General features: G+C 40.3%; 1 protein-coding gene and 1 long non-coding RNA gene across 9 annotated transcripts in view; one reads left to right on the top strand and one right to left on the bottom strand.

The window, feature by feature from the left end:
- The window catches only part of LOC309654491 (endophilin-A3), a 661,335-nt gene that overhangs the window by 293,772 nt on the left and 341,289 nt on the right, over positions 1-26,274 (bottom strand). For all 8 annotated transcript variants that reach the window (XR_014260293.1, XM_082448506.1, XM_082448508.1 and 5 more), the window contains one exon: positions 22,540-22,659. Coding sequence is in view for 7 of the 8 variants with exons in the window: in XM_082448506.1 (XP_082304632.1) it covers positions 22,540-22,659 (120 nt within the window). In the remaining variant the exon portion in view is untranslated. The remainder of the gene's footprint in view (positions 1-22,539; positions 22,660-26,274) is intronic.
- The window catches only part of LOC309654607, a 535,162-nt gene that overhangs the window by 205,892 nt on the left and 302,996 nt on the right, over positions 1-26,274 (top strand). The gene's annotated exons all lie outside the window — the stretch shown is intronic.

Below are 26,274 nucleotides of genomic sequence, written 5' to 3'. Positions count from 1 at the left end.
CTTGGCTATAACATATGCCTTTATCCTTGTCTTTTCTTTGTCACCTACTTCTGGTTTATTTCATATCAGATTTTCTATCTCTTTATGGGCTTCCTTGTTTAAAATTAGATATAATTAAAAAAAAAATAAAAACCCTTATTCTGCAACATTTGCATAGTGAGGCTGCCTGATACAGTTTTACTCCCCACTAGATATATATAATTACAGGTGAAGCTCAGAAAACAGCATACTCAGATCCGAAAACCAGTATGGGGCGTACAGGCTCCCCACCTTCTGGAGACATTCAAAGAGAAGCTGGACGACCTCATAACAGAGATGTAATATCAAACATGACATGTTTTGCCCTCCCTACCAGCAGAGGAGAAGTTAGAGAAAAGATACTTCTACCATCTGCAGCCATCATTCCCTAGATGAGAATGGGGCAGGCTGCCCCCGATGCTTTCTGGGGTCTGAAAAGGAGACTCCTTTCTCCTCCGCTCCAACAGTGATTTGTGCTTGCATGGTTTGGAGGAGAAATGTTCTAACTCCTTTGTGCCTTGGTGTGTTGATATCTACAAACCATGAGACTATTTGCTGAACATCTCTTCCTCCCAGAAATAGCTACACCTGTACCTGAGCTGGCAGGTATAAATGAGCAGAGGCAACTTGTCACAAAACAGGCACACAGGTGTTGTGATGCTGAACAGTTAGAGCAGTTTGGTCAAGGAACTACTATATGAACATCTCCATGGCCAGGGAACCTGGACTCCCATCCCCGGCTTTCCTAGCTCTGCCCTTGTTATGCCCATAATAACTTACTGACAGCTTGAGGATGAAAAATAATTTAATTAACAGAATGGTTTTTTTTAGGCTATGATTCTTGCCAATGCCATTAATTATGGAATAATGTCTACAAATCCAAATTAGCATAATAGGTGACTCAATAAAATCCTTACAATTGCTATAATCACTCAGATCACAAAAACTCAAAAGAGAATTCTTTTTTTTTCCTGCAAACTGCAAAATATATGTGGAAAACTTTTTCCCCTTTAAAGAACTCACCCAGATGCACCATAAGTTGTTGCCATGAAAATTACTATCTGGACTTAATATCTTTATGAGTTCATAGTCTATATTTTATAGTCAAACAGTTTCAAGCTGTAAAGCATTATTATAAAACAAAAAATATTAACAATTTTTGTTTCAGAGACTCACTATTCCCTTTATGCTAGGAGGCTCACCACACTTCCCTCCGGTCTGAATACCAACCTTTCATTAAACGTCCGCCTGCAATGTCTATTCCTCATATACCATTCCAGATGTCTATACAGTGGGAAGGGGTCCCTGGGCCGTTTTGTGGTTGATGTCCGAGTTACTTTCTTGCTTTTACTGGGCACTAAGCCAAATAAATGATCGAAAGCATTCAAAATAGACGTCAAAATTAATAAATTTTACTCATATGAAATTCAGGATCATGCACCCTGTATCATGAAGTATGAATGCTGTCAACAAACTAGAGGAGATTTTTAAATAAAGTCATCCCCCTGTAAATTTAATCAACACCATTTTCTCCAGACAGTGAGATAGCTTCCATCAGACAAAGCATAGCGAGTATGGCACAATCATTTGAAAGATTTGCACTAAAATGTAGCATATTGCCAAGCAAGTTATTTTCCAAACCTCTAGACCCACGAACTTTCTCTGGTGAGTTAAAATGACATTAAATTCCACTCATATGTGCGCAACCCACAAAAATGCCAAAGGACAATGAACTTAGCACCAGCCCCAGAATTCCAATCACATTTAGAAGCTGTGACTCACAGTTTCTCTCCATCAAGGTCAGTACCTAACATGTATACACCCACCTAAGTCCCTCACCCCCAGGAAGAGAACGTTCCTCTCTGCTTCTTTGCTTTCCATCAACACCTCTACCATAGCATCACATTAGGATTACTTTTGACCATTTGTCTCCCCTGCTGGGCTATGAGCTAGCCCAGCAGGGGAAACAGAAACTGTCTTGTTAGTCATTTTATCACCGACAGCTGCTGTATAGTAGGTGCTCAACTTGTTGGATTGAATAAAAGATCCAGTTCATTTTTGTTTAAGAGGGTTTAAGGAGGCATTTTACATTACCTTCCCCATTTCAGTCTTGTGATTACACCCAGACAGTAAATTTAATGAAATGCTGAAAATGGAAATAATGTGGCAGGTCATAATAAACGCCAGCTCAGGAATTCCTTAAAAGTGTGTTTCCCCAGTACAATGCAGTATTGTGCTCTTTCCAAGGGCCATAATTTAGCCAACCCATTTTGACAGATTCTAATGAACCAAACGTCATGTATGACAATATCCATTACCTGTGCTCACTGCAGTCTGACAGCAATCACATTCAGAGAAACACTGTATCCTAAGCTGGCTATTTCTAAAGAAACATACCCCTTTAACAAACACAAAGAAAGATAAACAGGAATGTGTGATGTTCTGATGAAAATCCAACCCGATCTAAGAAGCAGAAAGATAATCTAGCACAAATGAGGAAAATTCAACAAATTCTGTGAAATGTCAATGGAATAAAAATAACGGCTTTATGGAATATAACGAACTGGTTAAAACAGAGCTGAACATTGTTTATATAGCTTCTAATACAGTTCTACAGTATTCCTTGTAATTCACACTTATTATCAAGTGTAAAAGCAATAGCCCTGGTATATATTATTGCCAATTATTCAAACAGAATAGAATTTTCTTGGAAAATCCATTTTTAAGGAAGAACGTTGATCCCAACCTGTTCCTTTAAATCCCAGTTTTACTCATATGTTTTGATCTGACAAAGGAAGCATCTGTTAAATGGATAAAATATACAGAGATGACTCATTTATCTGACACCATTAGGGAAATGAGTAATTTTCCAGGTAAAGAAGGATGCCCTCCAGAGTATCATTTTTAGCTTAACTCTTTTAAAATGGAAAGCATACATTAAAGCCTTTAAATTAGGGACCTAGAAAATAATTTTACACCTTCTTGGTACTCAGCATTATTTCAGGGAATATGCATTACTATAAAAGCAATGAGTCAGTTTGTGTGATTCTAACTGCTCCCAACCACTAAGCTTTTGAGCCCTCAAGGCTGGTTGTGAAACTGAGCTATGGTTTTTCAAACCCCAATCTCCATCCCAGCTTCTGACCCCCTTCTCCCTTCTTTCCCCTTTGCCACACAGAGTGACCTAGGCACCATTCTGAGGAGGATGCTCCAGCCTCAGTCCTTAGTTCACCATTCTAGGCTTCGGATGGCATTTCAGATTCAACTCTGCAGGCTTTATTCCTGGAGTTCCCACTTGGACAATGCATTGGTTTGGAACTTCCTAGGTGGCCAGTTCTCCTGGCCTTATCCCTAGCACCTTCTCTGGGTAATCAGTACCTGCAAGTGACCCAGCACATTCGAAAATGTTCCATGTCATTTTTATTTTCCTCTTACTGTATGTATTTTATTTAAATTTTTTATTTATATTTTTATTGCATATATATAATATACAATATTTATGTTATATATTTATAGTATGTGTGTGTGTATGTATATATATATAAAACAAAATTTACTATTTTAACCATTTTAAAGTGTACAGTTTTGTGGCATTAGGTACATTCACAATGTTGTGCAATCATTACCTCTATCTATTCCCAGAATTTTTTCATCATCCAAACAGAACCTCTATATCCATTAAACAACAACTCCCCATTCCTCTCTCTGCCCAGCCCCTGGGAACTTCTATTCTACTTTCTGTCTCTGAATTTGCCTGTTCTAGGTATCTCATATAAATGGAATTATACAATATTTATCCTTTTATGTCTGGATTATCTCAGCAAAATGTTTTCAAGATTCAACCATATTGCAACACGTATCAGAATTTCATTTTATTTTAACAGAAAAGTAAACAGAAATATAAAAATGAGATAAACCAGAGTTTCTTCCCCATAAAACAAGAAGAAAACTTCCTCTTTTGCAATGGCACTGGAGAAAAATGAGGAAATAAAATCTTACAAACTTACGGAATGGAGGCAAAACCATGGGAAACTTTAGGATAACAAGATAATGGGAATGTTGTAGTCAGCTTCCCGCAGTGTCCTTCCCTCTTCAAACTCCTTGCATTCCTGGCTCTTTCTTCTCTACCTAACCTCCATCCGTGGTGTTCCTCAGGCCTCAGGCCTGGGTTCCTATCCCCTACTCTACCCTCATCTGTTCCTGTATCTTTTTTTTTTTTTAATTTAATTTATTTTTTATACAGCAGGTTCTTATTAGTTATCTATTTTATACATATTAGTGTATATATGTCAATCCCAATCTCCCAATTCATTCCACCACTACCACTCCCCCCACATGTCATTTTTAAACATCAGATTTTTAATGTCAGTTTTTAGATATTACCCATCTCTTAAAGAAAAAAAAATTAAGACCTACAGGTCAGATACCACACCACTAGGTTACCTGCTCTGTGACAATTCTGTCCCTCTGAAATTAATGCAAAAACCATAGACCTGGGTGGTCTTTTTCAAACTGAGATCCATAGAGGTCCAGTATTTTTGAATTTTCTATGCTGAGTTTCCATTGCAGACATAATCTAAAAAATTAATCTAAGCATGTTGAGGCTCATCTGAGGGTGGGGACACATTATAGCCAAAGGATGTCCCTGTTCCCTTTTGTATTTACGTTGATGATTGTGTTCAAGTCGATGGATCACCCAAAGTGATTGGGTTTTCCTTTCAAGGAAATCTTTCTCAAACCAGGGTGCAAGTTCTCAGGTTTTGAGTGTTACTGCAAGGGAACATTTCTAGGGGGTTCTCTTCCGTTGTCAAACATGTCCAACCTCAATTTTTTATACCTTTTTAATCACAAAATTATTCTATTAAATGATTTAACATGAGCAACTTCAATGAGTAATGCAAATTACTGTTTCAAACTAACACTTTATTGATTAGTGTTCGTATTGATAGACAGGTATTCATGTTCACATTACAGTATGCATTTCGCCCAAATGTAGAGGGAGGGGAATCAATGTGTGTGTGTTTGTGTAGGTGAAATTGAACACCTAAACATATGCATCCCCCAAGGCTGAATCCTGCAGACTCCTCTGCTCTGAAAAGTGAAGAAAGGAAAAGGTTTCCACAGGAAAATAAAGTTTCTCCGTAGAAGACAAAAGTAAAGGTGAGGTCTTCTGTCTCATTAGTGAAGTTCTTCAAAGAAAAACAAGAAGGGCAATGACCCACCAGACACAGAAGAAGGTGGTCACTTATTAAATAAGTGTGAGTCTTGGACATCCATTCCCCAATCCTTTCCATTTATTAAAATTGCCCCCAACCTTCAAAGTATCCCAGTATTGTTAGCCACTCCCCCTGAGTGGTCCTTCATCACTATTTAAAAAGAATATTTATCATGTTTTAACGATCAAAGTATTATACTGTTATTTGCAGAAAACCTGGAAAATATATTTAAAAGAAAATATGAAACATCCATAATTCTACAATCCAAAGATAACCACTGTTAACAGCTTGGGGTATTTCTTGATGTTTTTCTTTCTGTCCACATATGAACAAAATTGGAGACTTGTATGATTTTGTGACCTAATCTTTCAACTTATGGACATAATATTAATGCGTCCTATGTTATTTTGAAAGTGTATATGTAATAAAAATTTTGTAATATTCCATCTTAGAAATCCCATAATTTGCTCAACCATTTCCTTATGGTTTAATATTTAGATTGGTCCTGGTTTTCACATATTATAAACAATGATGAGATCAATGTACTTTTGCATAAACCTTTTTTTTAAACTTAAAATATTCCCTCGATTCATTCTTAGAAAAGACGTTAGCTGGGTCTAAAAGTAAACATATTTTTGAGGCTCCTAATAAAGGTTTCAAAACTGCTTACCAAAGCGTTGCACTTATTATTATTCAATAGCATCACATAAGCCTAATCTTTCCCATGATAATCACCAGCACTGGGTTTTCATACTTTTTTAAGTAAAGCTGGGGGGTGATGCTATTTGGTCATTGCTTGGATTTACATTTTATTGATTATAAGGGAAGTTGAATCTTTCCATATGACTTAACGGGTCTTTTGCTTTCCTTTTAGAAGAATAAATTATTTTCCTTAACCATCTATTTTCCTTACAAAGTATTTTATACAATAAGTATTTTAACATAATTTGTATTATATATTTTCCTTTAACTTTTCATTTGAATGATTTTCAATAAATATACATTTTAAGCCTTCTAAGTAGTCAAAGTCATCAATACACTTCATTTTCCATTATGAGTTTCTCCATCAGAAATTTGAGAAGCATCTATTTTTACAGTCTTATTATATTTTTATGGTTTAATTTTTATTTAACTCTCCAGTCCATATGGAATTTATTTTGGCATATGGAAAGGACTTTTAACTTCCTCTAAATATTTAACCAATTGTTCTAATACCACTTGTTGACTATATTAAATGTTTACATTTACTGAAAGTATTTGAGGCTATATGTTTACTCCTCAATATAGATTATAGTTAATTATGATTTTTGAGATAGTATTTTCTTTTTTGTTATTTCCTACAAAGTGTGTAATTACACTTCTCATTTCCTCTTTGATCAATCATTGCTTTAGGAGAATATTTTTAAATTTCTAAGTGTTTATAGTTTTTTGGCTTAAAACATCTTTTCTTAATGTTTATTTGGATTACTTAGACTCAGAGAACATGGGCTATATTGATCTCCATATCTTCATTTTTTCTATACCTGCATTTCCTAAATTCTAAAATGCTGCTTCCCACTTTTTGTTTGAAATCAGAATGCAATACAATCAACATAGATATTAGTGATATTTTTGGATTTTTTTCACAAAAGCTTTTAGTAAATCAAACATGTCTTATAGCATATATTTAATTTCTTCTTCTCTTCCACCTGATCTCTTCTGTCATTTGTGAGTACATAGGTTAGCTCTCTGAGATGTGTATAACATAGCTACAATCTCCTTCTCATCGATTTTATTTCCCTGTCCTTTTCCTCTGTTACTAAATTTCTGAAATTTGTTTTCACTGATTCAATTTTCTGCTGAATCCAGAATGCTTAATACCTCCTGCATCTTGATTTCCTTTGAAACTATGTTTTTCCTCTTTTTTAGTCTTTGTTCACCTCAGCCTGGTATGCCGCCTGATGGTCTAAGCGAGTTTCAGAGAGGTAATGACTGAAAAACAAACCAGTCAGTGTGCTGTATTTCTTAGGTTTCTTGTTGCAAATTTATTTTGGAGGGAGGCAATATCTAAGAGTGTTAAGAGAATTGGAGGTTCCCTTCCTCTCAAACTGAAGAACATTTTTTCAGTTCTGTGACATCCCTTGCTTATACTTTTTTAAAGAGAGTAATCCATCTAGAATCAGATTAAAACTGAGCAAGAGTTAAACGAGGGTATGTTGTGGGGGGGGGGTGTCTCTCAGAGACCTGTAGGGAAAGACACCTTATTCACCCCAATCCTTTACTAAGAAATCTCTGAGTCTGAGTCACCAGCAGGTGCATATGGGGCAAAATGACCAAGGGGTCCCAACACCACTAAATGCTCATGAGCATTAGAGTATGCCAGGTATTTAATGATATTGATGATCAGATGAATTCTGGTGTTTGTTTGTTTGTTTTTGGCCTCACATCGCAGCATATGGGATCTTAGTTCCTTGACCAGGGATCAAACCCACGCCCCCTGCCAGAGTCTTAACCACTGGACCGCCAGGGAATTCCTGAATTCTGGTCGTTCAAAACAAGATTTCCTGCACTGTGTGGCAAGAGGGAGGCCTAAGAGAGAGATGCAGAGCATCGCTACAAGATCACACATGGCAGACCAAAATGAAACTTCAAGGCAACCTCTGATAGCTCTGCCAAATGGGTCAGCTTTGCTAACTTAAAAAGTACTTATGCTCCTAAATAAATTGCAACTTTTATATATATCGATGTATCTATATCGATATATATAACTAAACTGTATAGAAAAAAGACTTCCTATACTCTTCATCTGAACCTGGGAAAGAACAAAAGGATTTTTGCATTTATTTTTTAGGCTTCTTATTCTAATATTCTGCAATAAAGTTTGGCAAGTTTAATGAAGTATTTTTTAACTTAAAAACTATAAGTGACTCTTTTGTCTTAAAACTAAGAGAAAGGGCTTCCCTGGTGGCGCAGTGGTTGGGAGTCCGCCTGCCAATGCAGGGGACACGGGTTCGTGCCCCGGGCCGGGAAGATCCCACATGCCGCGCAGCGGCTAGGCCCGTGAGCCACAACTACTGAGCCTGCGCGTCTGGAGCCTGTGCTCCGCAACGGGAGAGGCCGCGACAGTGAGAGGCCCGCGCACCGCGATGAGGAGTGGCCCCCGCTTGCCGCGGCTGGAGAAAGCCCTCGCACAGAAACGAAGACCCAACACAGCCAAAAATAAATAAATAAATAAGTAAATTTATAAAAAATATATATATATAAAAAAAAAAAAAAAAAAAAAAAAAAAACTAAGAGAAAATAAGCTTTTCAAATATTTCCGCTAAGAATTTACCCCAAGTTCATGGCATTAATAAATCCATGTCTTAAAATGGGTTGAATTTGGGATACTTGTGTTCTAAGAGCACTATCCTGTAATGGGGCAGGAAATTAAGCTGCTCCAAGTTAGGACACAAAATAGACTCAACTTGTAAAATATGTTAATGGTACCACAGTTTCACTTGCAATTGCAGGGCATACTTAGTGTTATTAAAATATTTTAGTGCTGAACGCAGTCATACAGAATGCAATTCTTATCTTTGTAAATGCTGGAACTCCAAAATACCTTTTGTCACCAACCTCTAAATCAATACTTCTCAAACATGTTCTGGTTTCAGAATGTGTGAAACATCATGGGATGCTTTTACAAAGCCCCATGGAATACTAATAAATTAAACTTTAGTTTATTGTACATATAATTTTGGACTAATGAAAACTATTTTATGTCATATTTTAGTCTGGCAAAGAGGTCAGGAGACAAACACTAAAGAACCATCTATAGAATAAACATCTAATTGCAAAATATTTTTCTAATCAAGTTCTTTCTTGTGAATTTGATATTTTTAAATTTGCATTATTTAATTTTAGGTATGCAACCTAGTATGGGAAAAAATGAACTCTTCCCTTGAGAAAGACTAGGTTTGATGAGGTCATTAATTCTTCCAAGCTGCAACTTCCTTATTAATAATATGAAATGATACTAGCCACCTCATAGGAATGTTGTTTCATTTTGTTGTTGTGTAATTGTTACCCTTTTACTTTTTATTATGGAAATTTTCAAATACACATAAAGGTAGAATAGTAAAACAAACCCCAAGGATCCCTCATTCCGCCCCACAATCAGCAACCCAAGGTCAATTCTAATCCATCCACCACCCACCTACTCCCCATTATCTTGAAGCAAATGCAAAATATCATGTCATTTTATCAGTAAACATTGTCATGTACCTCTACAAAAGACACTCTTTTTAAACATAATCACAGTGCTGTTTTCACATCTTAAAATTTAGCAATTGACAATAAAATATTATTTTTCCAATTTTCTTATGTCATAAATGGTATTGTCATTTGGGGTTTCTTGTTTGTTTAAATCAGGATCCAAATAAGGTCCACATATTGCAACTGGTTGATATATCTTCTACATCTCCTTTCATCTTTTTGGTTCCCGTCTAGTCTTTTTTTTTTTTTTTTCTTTAACAATGTATTTGTCGAAGAAACTGTGTTGTTTGTCCTGTAAAGTTTCCTCCTGTCTGGATTCTGGTGTTGCAGACCCATGGATGAGTTTAACGTTTCTCTGTACCTGTTTCTCTGTTACTTCTTATAAATGGGCAGTTGGATCTACAGCCTTGATTTTTTGTTGTTGTTGTTTTAGCCGTGGGTGCGGCTTGCTGGATTTAGTTCCCCGACCGACCTGGGATGGAACCTGGGCCCCTCAGTGAAAGCGCCGTGCTCTAACCACTGGACTGCCAGGGAATTCCCTAGAGCCTTTATTTTTTAGGGAGGTGGTGGGAAGCACAGATGGTACTGTGCTCTTCCAGCATGCGACGCATCACGTTTGGTTGTCTCTCTTCTTGTGATATTCGCAGCTGTTGATATTCAATGCCTAGAACCATCAAATTCATTAGGGGTTGCACAGTGATGACAGTCTCATTCTGTCACCCCGTCTTTATTTACTAGCAGGAATATTTCTGTTAAGACAAAATCTCCTCCTCTACTATTTGGTCACAGTCATATAGAGAAGGCAGGATAAATGTTTGGCGTTTTTTCTCCCCTTATTGTTTTCCAGTGTCATGAGTTGATACCCTAACACCTGCCAACATTGACTAATACATTCTAGTGTCATTGTTGACTTAGGAATTTAAATATAGTTGATATATATATATCCTTTGCAGTTTTTATCCTTACTGATGCTCAGATTGTCCCAGTTTATGCTCGTAAGCGTCTCTACAAGTTGGCTGAGCCCTTTTGATCGGACTATTAGTCTGGACAGCTTCCTTACTACCTGGTAATTACATGATGTTCCAGGTTAATTTTGCTTATTTCCACCCTCCATAGACCTGGAATAAGCCATTTTTCCATGGAGTTCTGGTTCCTTTTAAGTAGAAAATGGTATTTAGAGACCATAATCTGGACATTAGGTAAGTTGCTAGTAAGTTGGCCATTTGGTCACCATTTTTAGGACTTTTCAGTGAATGGAGCGTGAAAATATGTTCCATTTTGTTTTTGTTTAAGATGAAACACCTCAGGAGTTTTTACGGATACTTACAGTTCAATTTTAGGACTATAGGGTTTTTACTTAATTTCTTCTCTCTTATATTTGTATCCCCTCGCTCCTTCACTGAGAATCTGGGTTCTCAAGAATGCCAGAAATAAAAATTAGATTATCCATCTGTATTGTTCATTTGCTTTATCCCACATTACCCCCATAGAAGTCTCAGAATAGCACTGCCAATGCTACCATCAACAATGTGATCCCTACAAAAAGTTTTATGATTTTATTTTTAGTTCTTTTTGGCGTTGGATATACCCACTTACAGTCAAATCAATATGTCTTAAAGTTACTTGGAATAATTCTTCTCTATGTGGTTACTGCCCTCAGCTGAAAACACAAATTTTTTTCAGTTGTGTTTTTTTTTTTTTATTTTTAGGGATCGTACTTTTTAAATCTAATTTTGTTTTAGAGTTTTGTAAATTATTTGCTTGATTCCAAATTCAAATGTATACAGAGAAGCTTAGCTTCTATCCCTCGCCCCTATACCTTATTCTCTCCCACTTTTTTTTTTCAACTCTTCACAAATTTCATCCCAACTTGTACAGGGGCCACGCTAATCCTTCCCATATTGTCAGTTTTAGTATATGTGCTGCACAGAGCACACACAGAGGATTTTTTTTTTTTTTTGAGGAGTAACTGTAGTTATAACTCACATGTAATATCTGATACAGTTCCTGTATACGGAGGCTGCTTAATAAAGGCAGCTATAATCTTAGTTTTATTTGAACTAGAAAAAGCTTCCTCTTCCCTAGCTTTCGAGATTGGAATTGCAGGAGTTATTTTGGATGCAATACTACTTCACATCATTACATCCCACACCCAGCACAATGTCTGGCATGCTGCAGAGATTCAATCAACATTTATTGAGAGAATGAATGAATGACTGTTCCTTATCCTACTGCTGCTACCAGCACAGATGTCAAATATGAAACGCCTAAGTTCACAGCATTATAATCTTTCATGGGAATGGTGTGTTGAGGATTAGGTTTTTATAGAGAGCATAGTTGTATTTAATGTATATATTTAATATATCATAGCTCTATTCAATACACATGTATTTTCATGTAGCGGAAACCTAATTCAAAGGCAAATTTTTGAGTCAAAAATCTTGCCTTTTTCTAATGAGACAGGAAAAATTTCTCAACCATTTTAAACCTAGCAGAATTAAAAACTTGTCAGTGTTACATCCCGGAGGGAAGAGGTTAAGAGAAGGATGCACTCAAAGGGACTAGGAGTTCTGTCCTTGTTGGTGGTCTGCCACATGGAAAAAGTTGAGAATTGAAAGCAGAGCAGCCAGTGTCCAAAAACAGAGAACAATCGGATTCTCCAACCAAGCCATGGGCTAACAGTGTTTGGAAGAAAGAACATACTTCCCCACAGCTGCAGGTAGAAAGTAAAAAATAGAAAGGAATATACACACACATGCACACAAGAAAGAAATCAGGATAGACTCTTTGCTATAATCAAGGATGAATAACATTTTTGAAGCATTTATTCCATTCCTTAAAGAAAACTCAGCAATAAAGGTATAGTTAGAATTTCTCCAAGTCTTGTCACTGCTGGAAGTCGGCCTTCTATCCACTCGGTGTCCATGGGAGACACAGAGAAGTTACACAGGCTCGCTCTAGAATTGCTCTTATTCTAGTAGAAGAGATAAGACATCCACATAAATAATTACAAACCCAGATGAAGCCTTGGGGCCCTAAGTAAGAATGAGCTGCTCCTCTCCAAAGAACAGAAAGAAAGCGCTTCACCCCGAGGAACTTCTCTCAAAGCTACCTGGAGGAGATGCTGTCTAAGCCGGGCACTGCAGGAAACACAGACATTCAGTGAGGAGCTTGGCCGGCCAAGGGCCTGGCACAGGCAAAGGCTGGAAAGGACCTGAAGTCCATTTTGGCCAGAGCACTGGGCACACAAAAAGAAATGGGGGATAAGGGACCAAGCTATGTAGGGACTTGAATGCCAGTCAGGAATGAGCTATTTCAGAGAAGTAAACCAATGGGACCCACTTAAGGTTTTTGACAAGGGACGGAACCTTCAACAAGCAAACGTTCATTGTGCATCTACCACGTGCCAGGCCATGAAGTAAGATCTGAGCCTGTGGTGATGAAAAGACACAGTCCCTACCCCGAAGAGGCTCAGAGCCCAGTGGAGAGTCAGAGGAGGAAATAATCCCTGTGCTGGGAGCAGAAGAGGGGGAATTAATGTCAGAACCTCGAAGGAGAGGTTAAAGTCCTCTTTAAGGACTTGGTAACATCCTTAATAAGTTAGATCCAGTTCTGGAAAGAGGGGTGTCTGTTATGTTATGTACTTTAATTTCCACATAACTCAAATGTATTCCTGAAAGCAGCCACATATTACGAACTTTTAGAAGTGGAAACCTGTCCAAAACGATTGTGCATTTGTGCATGTGCAGAATGACGAATGTAATTAAAACGGTTTCTGGGAAGAGGCAATATTAAAAGCCATCCGTCACTGTCCTGGGCTATCACTGCCAACCCTGGGGACGTGGGGCTCATCGAAAGTGCTCCAAACCTCAGATCCTGGATCATGTTTTCTTGAAATAGTTCATGATGCAGCATCTCCACGGGATTTGCTGTTTGGATAAATAAGTCGCCCAGAACAGCACTAGAAATTCAAACTGAGCAGGCACACTCTCTCTTTACACCCACTCCTCTCTCCTCACTCCCTCCTGCCACCCAGGAAGGTTAGTGATAGCCTGCTTGAGAGGCAGAAAATGCTACAGGAAAAAAGCTCCCAGGATGCTAAAGAAAGGAAGCAAGCAAGCAGACCTAATCTCAGCTGGGTGGGCAGGAAAGGTGAGGATGCTATCAGGGGACTTCCTTGAGGAAGTAATAGTTGAGCTGAAGGATGAACAAGGGTTCAACAGAGATGCCAGGTGAGGGGAGGGAGCGGGGTGATAAGAAGCAGAAAAGGATGTTCCAAGCAACTGGGACAATTTGTGCAAAGACGGCAGATGGAGAAGACCCAAGTGAATGGACACATGAAAGCTTCATTAATAAAACCAGACCTGGAAATTCACTGGAAGGCAATGCCGAGAGAATGTCCAAATGGGACATCCCTAACACCTAACACCCTTGTCCCCCACTTGCCCTTGGAATGTCCCACCAAGCACCGTAGCCAGCAGCACCTCGACCTCAGGGCCACTGATCTCCATTGGTAACTCCAGCCCAAGAGTGCACATAGAAAAGTCCGGCCTGGAAAGTTGGGTGAGCAACTGTTCCAGTTTGCCTGGATTATCTCAGTCCCAAGAAAACTAGGACAGTTGGCCACCTACGAAAGTTGACATGAGACTCATATTACAAGTATCATAAAAGGTAAGATAGAGAATAACACTATAGACACTTTCAAGGTACTTCTCCAACCGGCCTCAGGCATCCACGTGCCAGAACCATTTCCCTACCACCTGGAAGAGCCCTCAAGAATGCCTTCACTACCCAAAGACCACACCCAAGAAAACACAGTGCAGACTGACGAAGCTTCAAACATGAGCAGACAAAAGCATCCATGGAATGACCCAAACCTCACAGAGCCTTAGCCCATCAGGAACCTCTTTGCAAGCATGCCTGCACTTTTGTGATGTAGGCCAGAATTGGCCCAACAGAAAGAAACATTTCCAAACTCGAAATAAGCCAATCAAAACATAATGCTTAAAATCCCTCATGATAGGGAAAAAATTCCATTATTGCCTCGACATCTAGCCCTTCCAACTTCAGCTTGGAGAAAATCAGCAAAGTCCTTTCTTGCCTGACATGGCTCTCTCTCGGCCGGCCAGCAAATCAACTCACCTTTGTTTTGTAGCTCTCTCAATCTTCTGTCGTCCTTGACAAGAGAAAGAAATAACATGCTTCCAGTGAGTCCTCCACCTGCCATTTACTCCCCACCCTCATAGCAAGCCTGCAAGGCGAGCTTCCTGGCCCTAGCCCAGCATTGGCCCAAGATAGCAAGACACCAATAAAACCCACTCCCTTTGCTAGGCCTGAAGAAGAGAGACCACAACAGAATGCAAGCCCTGGCATTCATTTAAGAGAAACACGCATTTCGGAGCAGAGCAGAGAGGGGGGGCCCACTTGCTTTCTTTCATCCAAGGATTGAGGGTGACACAGTAGAATGACTGGAAGTGACCTAGTCTCAAAGTGCTTGAAGACCCGGAACATCTCTGGGCAGGGACTGGCCAGTTCTCAGAGAGAAGAGAAGTCTGGGCACAGCCAGCAAGGGCCCTGTCTCTCAGCAATCCTGACTGCAGTGAGGGACGTGTAGGGGACACTGCATCTGGGACCGTTTTGAACTTCACCAGCTCGTATCTACCATTTAACCCACCTGATGAAAGTGATTTGAAAAATGACACGGTATCCCAAAAATGAGTCAAGGGAGACAGTGTTAGAAGAGGAGACTGTTTGCATGTTTCAGAGGCTGGAACTGACTCTCCATCTAACAGACCTAATTCTTTTATGCTTGAGAGCGAGCTGATGTGTGAAACGCTCGATGATAATGAAATTCAGACTCCACGTGTGCCAAAGTCGATCAGAACAGCACGTACGGTTGCGTGCGCAGTGTTCGTGTATTTGCAGCGCGCCTGAACTAGGAATCGAGGACGAGTCATTCCAATCAGTGTGTTCCTGTCTTCTCCTAACAGACCATGAGCTCGCCTCCTCATTAGATCGCTAAATCTTTGGAATATCGAAGGAGCGTAACTACATTTGACCAACATTACTCACTAACAAAGGAATGAACTATTCAAACTCAAATGTCTCGCTGCTTAAAAACATTTTACACATAGGCCAGAAACAACACAGAAAACTCTCCTATGTGGAGAATATGTGATCTAGATCCCCAAAGACAATGACAATACCCTATATGTCCGAGGGCTAAGGCCATTTCCCTTCACTAGAAACTTCAGAAGTTGGTATATACTTCCCAAGCTAAAAACTATTACATAAATAACTTGGAAACATCAAGTGATATTTCTGAGGCCTGCCAACAGTTTAACCACAATGAAGCTCCCGGCCAAGATATTCATGAAAAGTTCGGAAGAAGTTACTTTGAGAAAGATGGACTCACAGCAAACAGATTTCTTGTCCTTAGAAAGAATGCATAAATCAATAATTAAATAAGGAAGAGGAAAATTTGGTTTGTCATAATCGTTGAAGAAAAAAAGACATTTAAAAGAAGTTTAGAAAGTAGACTACACAAAGCCTTCATTATTAATATATTATTGTTACGACTCGTATTAAAAATTCATTTAAACATTGCTCTCATACTTTTCCTTCCCACAGATTAGATGTAAAAATGTCTTAACTGAGCTTCAGGGCAAAGAACAGGCACTTGGCTTTGCGACTGCCTGGCTGTGTGATCTTGGGTAAGACACTGTTCCTCTCTGGGGCTCAGATTCCTCACCTGAAAAAACAGAGTCCCTAAACTTCCTTCCAACTCTGTCATGCTACAATTCCAGACGCCTGTCAGGGCTGGGCCGCACATCCAGCCCTCTACCTCCCTGTTGATGGAAACAGTAAAGAAAATACAAATTGGAGAGGCGTTTTGAAACGAGAAATCCCACAAGTAAGCAGTCAACGGCATCCAGGGGAGGAAAGCAAAGAATCAACTATGACTCCATTGATGACGTCGTAAGGCCTTAGGATTCTGACAAACACAGAATTTTACAAACATAGCATTTTACAGATGTAGAATGATTTGCACCAAACCCTGGATTTGAATTCAGGAAAGGAAGTGAAATTCTTGAAAAGGATGCCCGTCTAAGGTGAGGGGGGTGTGGAAGTAGGAGATACTGGAAGTCAGATTTTTAAGAGCTAAAAGGAGGAGGAGGAAGCAGCAGGAGACAATAAGAATTTGGAAATCGAGCTCGCTGAAATCAACGGTAGATCAGAGTATAGCTAACAGCAATGTTAACTTGAAAAAACATCCTGAATCCACTTAAACGTGGGCAGAAAGAGACAAAACAAATGCCAGATCAGCCAGGGGCTCCTTACCTGGAGTTACAGGGGAGACAGAAGGTAACAGGGGAGAAAGGATGATGGGTATAGACAGTATAAAAGGACCTCTGCGACATGAAATCAAGGTCGTTCTCTTCCAAATGTCCGCAAGCTTATGTTAGAATTTACCCTAGGTTAGTTTTAGGAAAGTCAGAACCTACCACTAAATGAACACCCAGCCTTATCCCACATGCCTGGAATTCAAGTTAATGCTTTGGGTGTTTTTTGTTTTTGTTTTTGTTTTTGTTTTTCAGCCTTTTGGTGCTTTGTAGCCTAAGGTGGCAAGGTAGACATTACATCAACATGTGCACACGAAAAGACAAACCTTGGACCACAGGAAAATGCACATGGGCATGAATTTCTAAGTGTGCTTAACCCCCTTTATCCCACCATGGCTGCCCACAAGGAGGAAGCACATTATAGCCAATCCACAAAATCTGGGAAGATGTACCTTCCACATTTCCCTGCACCTAACAAACGCTAAAAAAATAAGACACAAAACGAAAAGAATATTTGTGCAAAACAAGGAGTTCCCCTAACATTTAAAAAAAAAAAAAAAGAAGAAAAGAAATGACTTTCAACGGAGAAACACGAATCCTGGGACAGACTTTTAAGTCAGTCCCATGACAACCCATGAAGCCCCACGTCTAAAGCTTCAGTGAGCTGAAGGGCAGGATGGGAAGACTCGCCATCCTCTTTCCCAGAAAGAGACTTAGGCAGACACTGAGCAGCTCTCAGTTCTGCCTCATCAGTGATGGGAGAAAGAACAAACTGCAGAATTCAAGACTCCACTTCCTAGAACCGGCCAACACTCAGCTGCTTGCCTGTGAACAGGTCCTCTGGGGGACAAAACTCTAAAACCACCATGAGGAATGACCAAAGAATCTACCCCAGAGGCTGGCTGCCTAACAAGGCTTTCCACCACAAGCTCCTTAGCAAGTCATCCCAAATTAACACATTTTAACTACCTTGTACCACGGATGCAACTGAATGTCAGAACGCTTTCATTCCAAGGATCTGCTCACTACATGGGAAGTCGGTGCCATTTTCATCTCCGCTACCATGTTTCACCCAGAACTTGAAAACAATGTCATTCCTACTGTGAAAATAATTCTCCCTATAAATGCTATCAGAATGGTTAATTCCTAATTCCCGAAGGAGTTAAGAATGAGCTGATGATGAAGCAACCCATGAATATGAAATCATTCCCTTGGATCTACTAATGTCTCCAAAGCCCTATTCACCATAACAGTGGAATCGGGATTTTTGGGAAAAGAGATAATTTTCTAGGCGATTCTTCTGAGAGAAGCAACTGGATGTATCTCAGAGTCGGGGAGCCTGAGGTGTGGAGTGTAAGTTTTAGTTTTTTTCACATAGCCATCCGGGTGTCCTTGAGTAAGTCATTTGCATATTCAGAGGCTCTGTTTTCTTGACTTGTAAAATGAGGCATTCGAGCCAAAGTCTCCACCAGTTGTAAAATTCTATGATTCTCTAAGTAACAGTTTACTACATTGCTGGCAAGCCTGCCTCGATAATCAGAATGATCCAATTAACACTCTGCAATGTAGAATAATCATTTTGTAGTTTCGAAAAATAGACTATTTTGGGGGGAAGGATTTTGGATCATGAAATACGGTCGCTTTGTTTTTCAAGACAAATGAGGCATCTGTGGTCCAAAGATGTTGGATAACTTTGTTAAATTGCAAGCCAGTTAGTGGCAGAAGCAATACGAAGGCTGTCTGACTAGTCCTGTGTGCACTGAACCGCACGGCTACCCAGTTGGCTTCAGAACGGCTTACTTCACTAGAAGCCACCTCAGTCCCCTGTATAATCCACAGCGTGCCTTTTATGTGACTCATTAAACACAGCCTATATCACAGCTGTGCTTTACTGGCCTCAGGGTTATTAGTTTTCCAGACACCTAATCCAGGAGACATTTGAAGAGTGACCTGAAGGTCTTCATGAAAATACACCAGAATAAAATACTTTTAAAAGTCCTACAGGCTATATAAAAAAATAAAATTCAAAAAAAAAAAAAACAATTTACTGTATAACACAGGGAACAATATTCAATATTTTGTAATAACGTATAGTGGAAAATAACCTGAAAAAAATAATAAGATATATACACCTGAATCACTTTACTGTACACCTAAAACTAACACAATATTGTAAATCAACTATACTTCAATAAAAATGTTCTTAAATTAAAAAAAAAAAAAAAGTCCTACAGGGGTCGTCGAAGAGAGCAAACACACCATCTGCTTGCTTCCCATTTTATCAAATGAGTATTTGATAGGTAGAAAGTTCCTAGTGAACCCAGTTTTGACCCAACAACTTCAGTAACCAGACAGCAGCGCCCGCAGCATAAGCACTTTTGTCACTCTGATTTCAGGCCGTTGGGACAGCAGGACAGTGCCTTTGGCACATACTCGCAAACTCCACAGGTAGGTGTACTTAAGCGACGTGACAGCACAGACACTGACTGCCCTGGGTGGCAACTCACACAGACCTATACCTATTTCTGATCATGCAATGCCAGCATCTGCTGGGATGGAACAAAGGCTACTCTGGAAAACCGCCTCCACCACACTCCCGGTATGGAATCTTTGGAGGGGCTGCCCTGAAAACCTTTGAGGGACAACCTGGGAACTTCTGTGCAAGAACAATGTTGCATGCCACCCAATATGCTGCGATCTGTTCCAATATGAGACAGTTCGTTCCAAAGAGCGCAAAAGACAGACATTAAATCCTGAATTATGTTGGATCCAGCAACTTGGTTGAACCCTTCAGACATCATGATGTGTGAAAGAAGCCAAACACAAATGAGTGTGTGCTGTATGATTCCATTTATATAAAAAATAAAAGTAAAAACCAAAACGTATCTATAAGAGTGATAGAAGTCAGGATGGTGGTTACTTCTTGGGTGAGGGATATTGACCAGAAGGGGCCCAAGGAGCTTCCTAGGGTGCTGGGAATGTTTAATTGCTGGATCTGGGTGGTGGCTACAGAGGTGTAAAGTTATTTAAAAACTTACCAAGTTCTACACTTCAGATATGGGGGTACTTTACTATATGCTTGTTATACCTTAATAAAAAACTGAACATATTGTGTGAGGTCCTTTGATATTAATGGAGAATATGCTTCTTCCTTTTCTTTAGCATAAGAATAGCTGAGATTCTCTGAATTGAGTCTTTGCAAATAATACTACTAGCAATAACAATGGCTAGATTAAGGGCTTATATGCTCCAGAACCTGTGCAGGGAGACATATGAATTATCTCCTTTAATCCTTAAAACATTTCCGTGAGGTTGACACCATCATATATTTCACAGATGACAAAACTGAGGCACAGAGAAGTGAAGTAACTTGTCGGAAGTCACACAGCAAATAAAACATCAGAAATGGAGTTCAAATCCAAAGCAGTCTGACTCCTGAGTCTATGTTCTTAGATGTTCTTCACATTTTATGGTATGTTACAGGATAGGGGGAGTTTTCAAACTGAGTCATATTTGATCTAACTTCTCCCCTGAGCCTAAGAAGCTCCTTGATTTGACAGTGCAGTCTGCACACTCAGCATTAAGAGAAAAGAGAATCAAGGCTTGGGCTGATGGGTTAACAGTCTCTAGATGATTACATTCTTGAGATTCATTCAACAGATACACCTAGTTTGGTACAAAGGCCTATTTTCTTTGCCTTTAGTAGCAGAGGGTAGGTGCTATTATTGGCTTGTTATAGTTTGACCTTGTTCCTTTCCCTTAAAAGAAATACACAGTGGGGGCCAACACAGAATGTTTTCATATGCTATTCACTGGGGCTCTCTGGAACACTGTGTCCCAGGACAAAATTTCCACGGCGTGCCACACACTTTTAACATCTGCTTTAGGCCTTTTGGAAAGACTAAAGGGGCTTACTTTCCTCTTTTGCTAGCTTTTATATTGTTATTATATTAAATATCATTTATCTGCAGAACCTGGAGAAGGCATCAACCACTCTTTAATTAAAAAACACGGAGCTCGTGATTTTCCAGACACTCTCTTCTATCCTTCACTGCCTCCTCAGTTAGTTTCTCTGAAGCTCTCATATGAAAACCTGTTAGAGCATTAATTTCTTGATTAAAAGGAGCCATAAATCATAGGCCCTCTAAAAATCCATCAGGGAGAAGGTCAAAAGGCAATGTGATGGTTTAGACCCTCTTAGCAACCAGGCTCAAATGCCTGTCCAAAGGACTAACTGGGGGTCTATAACGTGAATATCGAATCATCTTCCACCCCACCCCTGCTCCCTGTAATAACTATTTGTGGCCTCGCTATTCAGGGAACTTAAATGATCGATGTTGACAATTTTGATAAAAAAAAAAAAAAAACTGGTCTCATCCCACCCCTGCCCCTGACTACCTGGATAGCATCCTGCTCACAGCTGGGTGCACTGGTTCACAGCCTGCCCCTCACCCCAATCCCAGCTGCAGAGCTCAATGTACCAAGCACAGGTCACTCAGTAGACGCTGAGGATCAAAATCAATGGTGCCTCCCCCTGAGCTGGGATACAGAGCACTCTGCAATAGATGTCTCTACCCGCCCTCCATGCTCCATCGTTCATCAACCAGTTACGCTGCAGGAGACTTTAATCCTCCTCCCAGCCTCATCTGCACTCTGCCCACCTCCAAGCCAGCCCCAGAGCCGCGTACCACTCCCTGCTGTCACATCTTACGTCTACCCATGCTGGCAGACTGACCTTCCCAGAGCCGCTCCTTCCGAGCAATATCTTTCACCCCCTAACTAGACCCTGCGCAACTCAAGCCAGAACTCACCAGCCTTGACCACACAGATCAGGACAGCACAGCGGACCTCGGTCCCTGGGCCATCTTCCTCCACCCCGTCATTTCCCGTGAGAAGACATTCTTGCCCCATTCCTCACCCACACTTGGCCCCTTAGGTGCCAAGGTCTACCAGATCTTTCCGCGTCACTCATCATCCTAAATCCTAGCCCAGTTTGCACCACTGCCTCAGAAGTTCAGGCCCTATCAGCTAGAAACCTCTGCCTTTGGCAAAATTGACATTCTCTGTTTCAAACGAGTTGTGAGTGATTTCAAAGACATATGTCATCTTCCACGCTGTTAGGGCATCAATGTGAATCGAGAATGGAGGGTCACAGTCGCGAGTGTGCTGTTTCTCCATCTCAGCCAAGCATGGCCTCACTCTCCAGTCGGGTTTCGTGCAGTGATTTAAACACACACGCCTGTGCACACACACGCGCCCTCACACAGAAGCATGCATATGTTTTCCCTTTCTGGAAAATGGGCTTTGAAAAGAAAAGTTTTGGTGCTGGTAAAAGAAATAAAGTAAGAGCTAAGAGGGCAAAGAAAGTAAAGCTTAATCAGAAAACAGAACTTTTGGATAACTTCAGAATTACATGATGAATTTGGCAGTAGCTGAAATGAATGAATTTAAATATTTATATTAATATGGAAATATTTCTGATGAAAATAAGAGAATGTGTCACTCAAGGCAATGCCCCAACCAGAGCGAGAACCACACACTGTGCAGGCAGCTACATGCAAGCGTGAGCAGCCCAGGGTCTTGGGGTCCTTCCTGGTGTAATGGGTCTATTATATAAGTGGTGCCAAGGAGGAAATATAATTATTTTGAAGTTATTTTTGAGAAACTGTTTCCTGCCCATTGGCAAATGGCAAAGCCAAAAATAGGCTCTTTAATGAAGTTCTTACCTGGTCGTCATAGCGGTACGTGAGGAACTGCTCCCCTGTTGTATCTTCCAGAAAACTTCCCTGAGGGGAGAGTGCAAACTCAGGAAGGAAATAGGCCCCAGGAGACTTCTCTGCTGTGGTCTGAAAGGCAAGATCACTTGGTTACAAATAAGGCCCCAGTAAGGACTCCCAACAGGCAGTCTCTGAAAAGGGTGAGTCCAAGAGAATCCACCCACCAAAAGGCTGTACCAAGAAAAGGGAAGTGCCTATTTACAATAGCCTAGACGTGGAAACAACCTAAATGTCCCTTGACAGACGAATGGATAAAGAAGATGTGGTACATATACACAATGGAATATTACTCAGCCATAAAAAAGAACGAAATAATGCCATTTGCATCATTTCAAATGGCATTAGACCTAGAGATTATCATACTAAGTGAAGTAAGTCAGAGAAAGACAAATACCATATGATATCACTTATATGTGGAATCTAAAATACAACACAAGTGAACCTATCTGTGAAACAGAAACAGACTCAAAAGACATAGAAAACAGACTTGTGGTTGCCAAGGGGGAGGGGAGTGGGGGAAGGATGGATTGGGAGTTTGGGATTAGCAGATGCAAACTAGTATATATAGGATGGATAAACAACAAGGTCCTACTGTATAGCGCAGAGAACTGTATTCAATATCCTGTGATACACCATAATGGAAAAGAATATAAAAAAGAATGCATATATATGTGTATATATACACATGTCTGTATATATGTATATACAGATGTGTATATATACACATATATATCTGTATATATATATATGTATAACTGAGTCACTTTGCTGCACAGCAGAAATTAACACAACATTGTAAATCAACTATACTTCAATAAAAATTTTTTTAAAAAAGGGAAGTGCCCTCTCTTGGCAAAGGCCATGTGAGACACACCAGGTATCTGTGTTGAGGGGCTGTTAGACCAGGATAGCACCCTGGGCCACCTCAAATCAGCTCACACAGTATTTACTCCCTGACACCTGTTCCTTCCTCCGGCCCACAACCTTCCAGCAATGCAGCCACAGTGAGGTTAACTTGCTTAAGTTCTGTTGTTACAAATCCATTGTTTCTAGGATGTACTTTCTTTCTCTTTCCTTTTCTTTCTTTCTTTCTGTTTTTGATTGTTTGGTGAAAGAGTGTGAAACAAACTTATTTTTTCCATACTATAACAGAAGTGCATGTTCCTTCCAGAAACTTTAGAAAATTTAGATGAATGCAAAATAAAATAAAAACCGCCCATAAATACTCCAACCTATAATAACCACTTTTAATTGTTTTGATGTATTTTCTTTGAGACTTTTTTCTCATAATGCTTTGTATGTTTATATTAAAAAATCCAAGATTCAATAAACATGGATTTTGCAGAAAGACTCCACTGGATTCAAGGAAAGCTCATGCCCTGGCATCTGAATCCGTAGACGTAAGCCCCATTTGTCGGGGTCAAGGGGAGACAGGAAGGACATCATCTGTTGGAGAATATGGCTTGGACACAATGGCCCAATGGACTTGCTACCAACACTTGCCACACCCCCATCCAAGGGATGTTGGAGCATGTAGAGGGCTTATTCGGATCACTGCCTTGACTGGTTCAAGGAGGAACGAGATAAAGGAGATGGAACCCCCAGTGCTTAGCCCCACATGATCAAAAACACGGGTCCATGACTCTGCCCCCAACAGGGTACCTCACTCCCCCTGCTCCCGAAGGAGTGAGCAAGAAACAGAGTGAGAGGCCACGGGTGTAACTCCGAGGAAATCATTTTCTGCAAATAGGAGGAGTGGGGAATAAAAGTACCCCTCTAACACCTCTGCTCCACCGGGGGTCACAATTCCAAACTGCAGCAGGAACTGCGTTTAAAGCAAAAACAGCCATTTGAATGCTACACGTTAAAAAAAAGAAATCAAGACGTGATAGCTTTGTTAAGGCACTTCGAACAGATAAGTCTGTGTTTTGGTGAGCCCTACCCTGTTCAAAGAATTTCAAGATTTTCTCATTAAATTTCATTCACATGAGCAACAAGCGAGAGACAGGAATCTTCCCAGAGCCCTGCAGCCCCAGATCTCCTTTGCCCTCCTTCTGAATGGCCTGCTTGAGGCCCAGTGACTCCTACCTGAGTGCGGGAAATTGGAAAAACGCCTGTGGATGTTCTGCTACACTGTGAAGCCACCCTCGACACGTGTCTGTCACCCAAGTGTTCAGACCACCACCGGGTGCTCTGTGGAGGTTTTCTCTGTTATGTCACCTTCCTGTGGGGAGGCTCTGCTCTAAAAGTTAGCATGGTCACCCTGAGGTCCACAGCAAAGCCACGGTGTCAAGAGCCTGTAAAGGAGGTCTGATCAGGCCCAGGCAAGGGCACAGAATACATCTGTCAGACCTGGCCGGCCAGCTCTCTGATAAGTGCTGGAGATTGTTCCTAAGTGACCTTGGGAGGAAAAGGAAGGGGAGCTAATGCCACAGCCTCCGCAGAGACAACCGGACTCTCACACGCTTTAGCAGTGTTCTATGGGGCTCTGCATGAAATATCAGAAAAAGCAAAAAGTCTTCCTGGTAGTAAAGCTTTCCAGCCCTCAGTATTCATTAGTGTGGGAAAAAAACAGCAGATACTTATGACTTGATTATAACTATAGCTGATTACCTTCCACTTTGTGAGCCACTGTTCCAAACTTTACATTGTATTTATCAGGGTTTAAAAAGGTGAGGCGGGAATAAAAACTTCCACGTGAAAATAAGAGGTGAATTTGATAGTCAAATGTATGTCTCTGTATGTTTCCTAGGAAGTTTGAGTATGTGTAAAAGTATCGCTCTTCTCACCAAGGATAAAAACACATCTAGGTAAACCTCAGGGCCAAATTTTATATAACTGCTGGTAAAGAATGGATTCTATCTTAACGTAATTCACAGACACCGATTACCAAAATGCTTAGCGAAATATCGATAAAAGTTAGTTGTTGTTGTTGTTTGCCTCTATTGGCTTCAGAGATGGTAGAATCATAGTTTTAAAGGCCTGAAGAGGCCTTAGAAGTCATCCAGGTCAAACTCCTTTCTTTAGAAATGAGTAAACTAAGGCTCTGAAAGTGAAGAGACTTGCCAAACACCACAGAGCAGGAGCCAGGGCTGGAACATGTTACTGGCCATGTGCAAAGACACAGTTAGATCGTTTTACCAAACAGTGGGGGCTGGGAGCAGCCTAGGATCAACACCTGAAATCAGCTCCCTGAATACACAGGGCCTCCCAGTATGATGCTTATCTTCAGTTGACCATACATTCAACACATATTTATTGAGCACCTACTACATGCCTGAAACTGTTCTAAGTGCTATGAATACAATGACGTACAAGGAAGATAAGGTCCCTCTTTTCATGAAGGTTATACTCTAGTGGGAAGAGATACATAATAAAATAAGCAAACAAATTCATAAACAAGAAAATTAAAGCTCTAAGTGCTATAAAGGAAATAAACAGGGGGATATGAGAATAAGGTTGGGAGAGGGTTGTTTAACTTTAGATAAGAAGATGAGGAAGGCGTACCTGAGAAGACAAGGTTTAAGCTAATACCTAACAGGTAAGAAGGAACCAGTCACTCAAAGAGCCAAGGATGAACATTCATGATGAAAAGAAAGCAAGTACAAAAGCCCTAAGGTGGGAAGCAGGTCAGTGGGACTGCAGATCAGAAAGGAAGTCAGTGCGGCTAGATCCAGTGTGAAC

Source organism: Balaenoptera physalus (genome assembly GCF_965194825.1).
Source record: "Balaenoptera physalus genome assembly, chromosome: 2".
NCBI lineage: Eukaryota > Metazoa > Chordata > Mammalia > Artiodactyla > Balaenopteridae > Balaenoptera > Balaenoptera physalus.
This window is presented reverse-complemented; position numbering and strand designations above follow the sequence as displayed.